A 9,723-nucleotide genomic window follows, 5' to 3' on the forward strand; every position below is an offset into this window, starting at 1 on the left:
AACGAAGGAAGGTAGTAAGACTCTAAGGGGTTTTCGTGGATCGATCTGATTAGTTTGGGGGCAATTTTAGGGCTTTTTTTTTGGAGAGTGAAGAAAATCGAATCCGAAAGAGTGAATCTGAAGCCGAAGGATTGAATCTGAAGTTGAAGGATTGAATCTGAAGCCTTTGTCGACGGTGATGGGGAAGAAGAAAACCAGAGCATTAAGAAAAAAGAAAGGACACCCAAAGGAGTGTAGGAATGAGAACAAGATTCCCTTTTACGGTGAGTATTTAATGTTTACTTTTTATTCTTTTTGATTTTGTATTGGGTTAGTTTTTGGGATGGAGAAGATGGAGAGGAAAGAATGAATATTGCAGAGCTTTGTCCTCACAAAATGAGGTTTTTTTGGTTGTACAAAATGGGTTTGGTCAAAGGAATCTTAGATAGTGTTTTTGGAGTTTTCCGTAGTGGTTTGTTAGGTCGATTGGGGTGCATGGGGTCTGTTGTGTATTGGTGCGTGTGTGTGTTTGACTTTGCTTGATAACAAGTACTAAAAGCAAGTTTGAAAGCATATTTTGGGACCACCCAAACTTTAGTTATTCAGTAATTGTCACATTAAATGTTTTTTTTGATCTAAAATTGTCACATTAAATGTTGTTGTATTTTGCAGACCCAAATTCAGGAATCTTCACTCTAAAGGTGTGTCACAGTGGACAACTCAAGCATGTAGGTAACATTCCAACCTACCTTGGTGGGGTTACTAATTTAATACATTTCCAAGATGTGGATAACATGAGCATGTTTGAGCTATATGGGATTTCTAGAGATTTGGATTTCACAAATCCAGAGGAAATTGCTTTTTATTTTAAGTGGGAAGGTAGTGTGTTAATGGAATGTGTAACTAGTGATGTAGTTTTACTTGAGAAGATTGGGGATTGTGTGAAGAGATGCAATGTTGTGAAATATTTTTTTTGTCAACAAGAAGTGACTGAAACTCAAGCTTCAGTAGTAACTGGTGTGAATGAGGAAATTGAAATTGATTTAGGTGCTCAAAATGATGCTAGAAATGGGGTGAATGATGATGTTGAAACTGTTTTAGGTGCTGAAAATGATACTCGGGTTAATGTGAATGGAGATGTTGAAATAGATTTAAGTGAGGAAATAGCAACACAATCTGGTGGGGCTATATTGAATGAAGATGCATGTTGGAGTAAGCCTGGTTTGGATGGGCTTGGTTTGGGAGATGTAAGTGGGCCTGGTTTGGATGAGGATAAGACTGAACATGGGCCTGTTTTGGATGAGGATATGACCAAATCTGGGCCTGTTTTGGATGAGCAAAATGCGACTGAAAATGAACACTCAAGTGAAGACAACGATTATGATGTAGATCCAGAGTATGCACAAAGTGAAGATGACTTAGATGTGGGGGAGGCAGCTGAAAACCACTTGAAAGGATTAGGGAAAGAGCCTATAGACATTGACATAGGAGATGTGGGTATACAAGATTCTGACAGTGACTTTGTTCCACAAGATAGTTCAAGTGAGGATGAAGATGAGAATGATGAGGAGATTGACGGGATCCACAAACCAAACAAAATGTACAGAAAAACCAAGCTGCCAGAGCTTCCTCAGTTTAGGGCTTCAATTGACATGGAAAAACCAGTGTTCAAGCTCGGGTTATCATTTCCAAATGGGGCAGTTTTTAAGCAAGTAATTAAGGAGTATGCAATCCAAAATGGAAAGGACATTTTTTTTAAGAAGAATGACCATCATAGGATTATGGCTCAATGTAAAGGTGTTGGTTGTTCATGGGTTTGTTTTGCATCGAAGATTGATGACACCACCACATTTGTCATCAAAACTTATAATGATGAACACAAATGTGCTAGAAAGAATACAAATAGATTTGCAACTTCTAGATGGTTGAGTCAGAAGTACATGAATGAGTTCAAGATGAATGACAAGTGGGGAATCCCTTCTTTCATGCACAAGGTTAGTAAGGACAATGTCATTGAGATTACACGGGACAAAGCTTATAGAGCTCGGTTGATGGCAACTAGAGCAATTGAAGGGAGCTATGAAGAGCAGTATGCTTCTCTTTGGGATTATGCAGAGGAGATTAAGTGGACCAATAAGGGTTCAACTATTGAGTTTTTTATAGAAGTTGGTGAGAATGGTAAGCCACGTTTCAAGAGGATGTATATTTGCTATGCTGGATTAAAAGCAGGTTTCAATGAGGGTTGTAGACCTTTAATTGGGTTGGATGGCTGCCACATTAAAGGTGTACATCCAGGACAACTTTTAACAGCAGTTGGAATAGATGGGAATAACCAAATGTATCCTATAGCATTTGCTGTTGTTGAGATAGAAAATAAGGATTCATGGAGCTTGTTTCTGGACCTATTGAAGGTGGACGTCAAAATTGAAAACTCAAACCATTGGAGCTTTATTACAGACAAGCAAAAAGGTTTAGAGCAAGCCTTGAAGGGTTTGTGGGATGAGGGTGTACCTGAGGCCGAGCACAGGCATTGTGCAAGGCATCTAGAGAAGAATTTCAACAAAGTTTTCAGGGATAAAACCTTGAAAGACCTTTTATGGAAAGCTGCAAGAGAGGTAACTATTAGGAGATTCGAAGCTGTGATGTTGGAGATCAAATCAATTGATGAGGAAGCATACAACTGGTTATTGGCTGCAGGTCCACATCACTGGAGTAGATCACACTTTAGGACTCAACCTAAGTGTGATATACTTGTAAATAACATGTGTGAGGGATTCAATGGTACAAAGTCAATATTGGCAGCCAGAGATAGACTAATATTTTCGATGTTGGAGCGTATTAGGATGTACATGATGCAAAGGCTCACTAAAAATAGGCATTCAGTTATAATGTGGGAGTCTAACATTGCACCAAGGGTCGCAACTGTTCTTGAAAAGAACAAGGTAGAAGCTAGAAGTCACATTCCCACCAAAGGGAGTTAATTTATGTACCATGTGATGAACATGTACGGGGGCATGTGCTCTGTCGATTTGGCAAATTGGGTCTGTTCTTGTAGAAGATGGGAACTCACTGGTATTCGATGTAGCCATGTTGTTGCTGCTATTTGGCATAAAAGAGAGGATCCAGTGACATATGTCTCCAAATGGTATACCAAGGAATACTACATGAAGGCATACTCTCAGCAAATTTTTCCAATTAGGAATCAAGATGGGTGGCCTAGAAGTGGCAAGGTTGGAATGATTAAGCCAATTGGGAAGACTCAACCTGGTAGGCCTAAGAAAAGCAGAAGAGTTGAACTTGATGCGTTGGCTCCACCAACAGCCAAGACATTGAAACGAAGATCTGTGAGAATGAGATGTTCTGGCTGTGGTGCAATGGGCCACAACTTCAGAACTTGTGCTAGAAACAACCTCAATTCGGTAAGTTACTATTGTATTATTTGCATCTGGTTTGAAGGATAATGTTTGCTTGTTTTTGAATTGATAAAAAAGATTTGTTTTGGTAGGGAAAAGACAACCCCCCAGCTGATCCTGGTACTTATGCTAGAAATAGCAGTTAGCCAGAAAATGCTTCAGTGAGTTCAGCAACAAATCTAAGTGCTCTACAAGGAATAATGCCACCACCTCAGGTATCTCCTAACAACTTCAAATAATGCTCACTGATTTCTGTTGTCTGGTTTTTATCATTTAAGCTACCTGATTTGTCTATCTTATTTTGTAGCAAGCTCCATTCAACCCACCCCGGCAAGGTAGCAACACAGTTGCAACAAGGACCAAACATATTTAGTCAAGGCGGTATTTGATTTTTTGATTGACAAGCAGTGTATTGGATAAGTTTGGAGTTGAAAGTCAATTGCTATGTCTGCTTTTGTCTTTGTTTTTTTATTAGTCCCATGCTCACTGAATAACATTTCAATGTATTTGAGCAAGGTTGTAAATTTGTTTTAGGACCACTAATGTACTTAAGCAAGGTTGTAAATCACCAATGTACTTGAGCAAGGTTGTATATCTGATTTAGGATCACGTTTTGTACACCAGATACTAGTTTACTGAGTGAAAATGTTGGCTCACTTTTTATATTATTTTTCTGGTTGTATTATTCTATTGGAAACCTTTTTTCAATCAAATTTCATTACAATTAAGCAACTATATATGCTACTAGATATCTCATAATCAATAAAAATACATCACAAATATATATGCTGCCAAATATATAAGATCCAATAAAATACATATACCACAAAATGATGTTTTTCTTCATTTCTTCAACACAGTTACATTTTTTTTCAGTTGAAGCAACAACACAACAATTACATTTCACCATAATGCCAAGTACAAAACAAAAGATAAAAGTACAACAAAAATACAGAGACCAGTTTTGACATCCTCCATCAACATCAAAATTTTTCCAACTTGTTCATCTCTTTTCTCAACAAAAATCTGTTGTTGCAAAAGATTGCCTTCGATCTCCTCTACTCTTTTAAACAACCCATTATCACAATTATGTCTTCACCACTAGGAGGGTCTATCCAATGAATAAAGCCACAACCATCTCTCTCATTTCTCTGTAAATAAAATACAGAGTTAGAGGAGTTTAAGCCAATCATAATCAAGAAAAATAATTGAAACAACAAACTTTGTATCTTGGGCAGCCATAGAACCTTCTCCCGGAATTGTATACAGTCCACGTTATGCCTAGTATGGCCTCACATCCACAACGTCAAAGAGGGGGACTCCTTTGAACTTCTCCATACCTTTTTCCCCTAGAATATGCCATTTATGATGCTTGATGAGCACAAGTGCGGAAAACCTAGGGTTTGAAGAGAAGAAAATCGTGAAGAAGAGGGAAGAGGAAAGAAAATAATGGTAGGCTTAGGTGTATTAATTTTACTTTCAATTTTTCAACCACTATACACGTATTATGCCACATCACCGAGTAAACGGAATAATTGAACGGAATGCAACAAAATGCCCATAAATTACTAACGTTAAAAGTTCGGGGAGAATTTAAAACATCGCAAATCATTCGGGGGCACTTTCATACATATGTCATAGTTCGGGGGGCAAAAATACTATTTATTATTTTTCTTTTAAATCAAAGTCAAATAATAAAGAAATTAAAAAGTAAGGTATTAAGTAAGCATAATATAGCTGTATGCTTGTTTATTATTAGTACTGCCACATACGCTCGGGAGAAAATTCCACCAGGTTATATAACATTTCTCTAATCCAATAATCCAATCCGTGCAGATTATGGAAGCACTTTTTATGTAAAGGATAACCAACGCAATCCACTAAATGCTGTTATAACAATATAAAAGTTTATGTTTTAATAATTGAATAAACTATTATTAAAATAGTAATTTTTAATAATATTTTTATTTATTTTTTCTTTTATATGTAAGATATTTAAATTATTTCAAAATTTGATATTTTAGTCCTAATTGAAATTTATACATTCACACTCATTCACACCTAAAGCTAACTCTTTTTATGTCCTCTAGTTAAAACAAAAAAAGTAATATTTTATCCAAATGAATCTCTTCCTAAATTAAAATTATATAAATTCCCATCAACAAAGATTTCAAGGGAGTTTGTCTATGTTGTATCAAATGATCAAATCTCTTAGGTTATTTCCCCAAGACCAATCTAATCTAAATGTCCCTCGTAACAGTTTGGCAACAACTGTGAAGCCGTTTTGTTAAGCCATAATATGAACTTCAGTGTCGTTTAGTAGCAACAACTTCGATATCGTTTTTCCATATTTCCGTATTATGAAACGACCTGTCGTTTAAACATCCATGCCTCATTTGACATCTGCAATCACTATGAAGATATGCTATTCTGAAGAGGATTTAAGAATATAGGCTATGAACTCTTTTCCTCTAGAGTTATAGGAAGCTCCAAACTATCACTGGCCCTCTGAATCTTTAGAATTACTTGGTCACTGACATTATAGTCATCCAGTGCTTTGTACAGTTCTGCTTTGTTTTTTACCTGAACATAAATAACAAACACAAAGAGCTTTTGTTATTTTACAAGATTATACTTGGATCAAAAGACTATGCCAACACTGGCCAAATTCCAAAACCCAAATTAGCTACATTTAATCTCACATCAATTATTTACAACATATGAATAACTAGCATACAGGTTTGTTGTCAACTGCTACAATGATATCCCCGAGTACAATGCTACCGGCAAAGCCCCTTGTGGTGGGAAGTAGCCCCGCCCTGGCAGCCACGCTGTTTCCTGGTACCTGTATTGCCACAATACAGAAAATTTATGCAGGCATTAGAGTAATGTTTAATGAAGTAGCAATAAGAAAGATGAATGCATGATAATGGATACAAGTAAGGCCAAAATGAGAACTCCACAAGCATACCTGAAGAACAAGAGCTCCATATCGAACATTGAGTTGATTTGCAATCAGATCAGGAGCAATCTCTACATTCAAACCAGCTCGAAAAGCCTAATGGATGTGAACCAGAAATATGTAAGGAGAAACTTCCATATACTGAGGAGATGGTATAAAACACATTTCACAAGCTTGAACGAGGGAAGATGCTGATAAAAAGTATAATTTAAGACCAGAGCTTAATTCTTTACAATGAAAAATACTCACTTTGCCAAATTGAATTAGCTGGGGGACAATCTTGACTACAGTTGAGGATGGAATGGCAAACCCTACCCCTGCTGAAGTTCCTGCAACACATCAAGGGGAAAAAGTGTTTAGAAAAGAGAAAAAAGGTTATACTGTGAAAACTTGAAAGAAAACTGAAAAAAGAGGGACTACAGCTACCAGTTTGAGTAAATATTGCAGTGTTAATCCCAATTAAATTTCCTTTGGAATCCAATAGGGGTCCTCCACTGTCACAGTTACAGAAGAACGAAAACAGCAAATTGGATCAAACCAAGAGGATTTGACAGTTATCATTCAGAAAATTAAAAAAGATTTTAATTGAAAGCTTCAATCAACAAATTAATTTAGATTTTAATTGAAAGCTTCCATCAAAAAATTATCAACATACCTATTCCCAGGATTGATGGCTGCATCTGTTTGAATTCCACCACTGATTGTGACTCCAGCTTGACTAAAAATGTCTCGGTTTAGTCCACTGATAACTCCAACAGTGAGGGTATGATCAAAACCAAATGGATTTCCAATCGCCAAGCATTGTTGACCGACTTTCAGCGAAGATGACTGCCCTACTAGGATTGGCTTTAACAGATCTTCAGGGGCTTCGACCTAGAAGTTAGTTGAAAATGGTAAATCGTTAGTACATGATTGGAAAACTAAAGACTCAATGCATCAACAACTTTAACTCTTACCTTGATCATTATGAAATAAAAAAATATCATAATCAACCCTTTATAATAATAATGAAACTAAAAAGTTATATCTTTTATTTCAGTTGAAGTTTCCTCAGTCCGCACTTAGCAGGAAACAGTAATGATTATCCCTTTCTTCTTAAATAAATTCCTTTCTCAGTATAAAGATCCAATTCAAATTTAACAAATTTAAATCAGATTCAAATGGATTGATGAGAAAAATAGATGCACCAAGCTAAAATCAAAGCCAGAATTTAAGAAAATTAAGTGCTTTTGATACACACATGTTGCATACAGTTCACACTGTAATCAAATAAAGTTTGACGGAAGATAAGGTTCAAAAGGAAAATAGTATTAGAAAACCAGAAAAAAAAAAAGAACCAAAACCAACACATACCTTCAAAACAGCAAGATCCTTTGCGCGATCAGCGCCAATCAACTTGCCCTCAAAATTTTTTTGTACCCTTTGAAAACATAAAGAGAAAAGGAATAATATAATTGATGAAAGAAAACTCAAATAAAATAAATAAGCATGTCTAAGATGCACTATCTCACCCATCTGATGCTAAAATATTAACTCGTGCAACAACCTCCCCGGGGCTTGGATTTCTTGTGAGGGCATTGCCAATTACTGGCAATAAAGAAAAATAATGTCAATAATATATGACAGTCCATATCAAAGTATGAAAATAATCCACTGGTATCAGATAAAATTTGAACAAACTCTGCATAACAACCATACAAGGTCCGACCCTTATGGAAAACTCCCCAACCCCTCCCAAAAAAGAAAGGTTTTATATCAAAAAGCATGAACACAAATTTACATGAGAAAATAGTATCACAACAAATCCCTTTGCCAGCTTTTACCATGATAATTTGTCACGATATGTCCTTCTCTATTCCACACTACTCCAGAACCATTTCCTTCTGGAATCTGTCAATATAGGTTAGCAGTATTGATTAATGAATCCATAAAATTGAAGGAAAAAAAGAAAGAAAGAACGAACGACAATGATGATAATTTTGGTGCCAACATACCTCCACTGCACCAGTTACATTAAGTTGAGGGCGCAATGTTACATCAAAGATGTTGACAACAGAGTATGTGTTTTTCTCAAAGAGTTGAACGATTCTGTTCTGTAAATTACACACATCAACACCACAATTATATCAGAGAGCAAGAAACTTCAATAAGACACCTTTGTTTTCCCTCATGAATTTATAGGCTCGGAATGAAACAGAACATAATAAAACTGATATGAACCTCAGTAGGGAAGAGTTCCCCGGAAGCAATGACAGTGGGAGTGACTTCATCGATGGTTACAGTAGGATCTCCTAAAGCTTGAGCTGAAAATCCGTACATAACAATCTTAGAAGCCATTTTTTCAATTGGGTAGTAATTAAGAAAATTAAAATCCTAACTTGAAATTTATAAAATCCAATTCATTTGCTTGAACCACCATTGCACGAAATAGTTAATTTAATGAAGCCAAAAAACAAAGGCTCAAAGTGGTGAGCGGACCTGCTAAGTACCTTGAGGAATGAAAAAATGAATACAAAAACAAAGTGGAGAACAATGCACGCCTCGAAGTAAAAGGAGTAATCTTCATCAGCAATTGGGTCATATCCTTGGTGGGATTTTCAACACTGAAAGCACCAAACCAAAATGTAAAGGCTTCAGAATCAAAGCAGCCACACGTAAAAAAAAAAAAAAGCTTTAGAACAATGAGTAAAAGGAAAACCTTTGAATGGAGATGGGACGGAGTGAAGGAACATCAATGGAGGAGGAGGGCGAGCAACCAGAGGAGACACCATTGAAGCAGAGTTTTCTACGACCCAAAAAGTGGTTTTCGGAAACACGTGATGAGATTACATGGAATTGTAAAGGGCAGAAGTTGCATGCCATCAATAACATTTTTCTCGTTAATGTTACAAAAATGAAGAGAAACTAAGAAGGTACAAGTATTGTGGCCGATAAGGGCTGGTCGGGACTTTCGAGTCTCCAGTACTGTCCCTGTGTTTTGGCTCTCCGAAAAATCTCACCATTCTATTCTGATATTTTGTTTTTTTGGGTATAAACAGTTGTTTTATTTCATATTCTATATGTTACAACTTGGTAGCATAGAGTCAAGATGGCCGAGTTGGTCTAAGGCGCCAGTTTCAGGTACTGGTCCGAAAGGGCATGGGTTCGAATCCCATTCTTGACAAACAAATCTATTTTATTTTCCTTTATTTATTTTTTATAAATTAAAATTGGCATCACAACAAACATGAAATTACATGTTTGCTTCTGTATATATTACAACTAATAAGAGTTTTAGAAGCTTTCTATGTCTGGAAGTCTTGATAAACATTTAAAGAAAGTTTTCTTTAGTGGGAGAGAAACTAGAGAAAGTGTATGCCACCCTATAAA

The 9,723-nt window shown here is 36.3% G+C and overlaps 3 protein-coding genes and 1 non-coding gene across 4 annotated transcripts; 3 read left to right on the forward strand and 1 right to left on the reverse strand.

The window, feature by feature from the left end:
- Positions 1 to 178: 178 nt before the first annotated feature.
- Positions 179 to 2,960, forward strand: LOC133814386 (uncharacterized). Its single transcript, XM_062247352.1, has 2 exons — positions 179 to 263; positions 652 to 2,960. The coding sequence occupies exons 1-2, from the start codon at positions 179 to 181 to the stop codon at positions 2,958 to 2,960; spliced, it is 2,394 nt and encodes a 797-aa protein (XP_062103336.1).
- A 21-nt stretch (positions 2,961 to 2,981) lies between these two features.
- LOC133814387 (uncharacterized) lies at positions 2,982 to 3,538 on the forward strand. The gene is made up of 2 exons (XM_062247353.1): positions 2,982 to 3,398; positions 3,485 to 3,538. Exons 1-2 carry the CDS (start codon positions 2,982 to 2,984, stop codon positions 3,536 to 3,538), a joined length of 471 nt encoding a protein of 156 aa, XP_062103337.1.
- A 1,944-nt stretch (positions 3,539 to 5,482) lies between these two features.
- LOC133817999 (protease Do-like 8, chloroplastic) lies at positions 5,483 to 9,346 on the reverse strand. The gene is made up of 13 exons (XM_062250673.1): positions 9,053 to 9,346; positions 8,833 to 8,957; positions 8,575 to 8,657; positions 8,349 to 8,447; positions 8,178 to 8,244; positions 7,866 to 7,941; positions 7,708 to 7,774; positions 7,010 to 7,227; positions 6,781 to 6,848; positions 6,604 to 6,683; positions 6,364 to 6,450; positions 6,130 to 6,237; positions 5,483 to 5,975 (listed from the first exon to the last, which is right to left on the reverse strand). The coding sequence occupies exons 1-13, from the start codon at positions 9,223 to 9,225 to the stop codon at positions 5,847 to 5,849; spliced, it is 1,380 nt and encodes a 459-aa protein (XP_062106657.1). The 5' UTR covers positions 9,226 to 9,346; the 3' UTR covers positions 5,483 to 5,846.
- A 90-nt stretch (positions 9,347 to 9,436) lies between these two features.
- Positions 9,437 to 9,517, forward strand: TRNAL-CAG (transfer RNA leucine (anticodon CAG)). The gene has a single exon. It is a non-coding gene; the product is annotated as a tRNA-Leu (tRNA).
- The last annotated feature ends 206 nt before the right edge of the window (positions 9,518 to 9,723 follow it).

The sequence above is a fragment of the Humulus lupulus genome, chromosome 2 (assembly GCF_963169125.1).
Source record: "Humulus lupulus chromosome 2, drHumLupu1.1, whole genome shotgun sequence".
NCBI classification, from domain to species: Eukaryota; Viridiplantae; Streptophyta; class Magnoliopsida; order Rosales; family Cannabaceae; genus Humulus; species Humulus lupulus.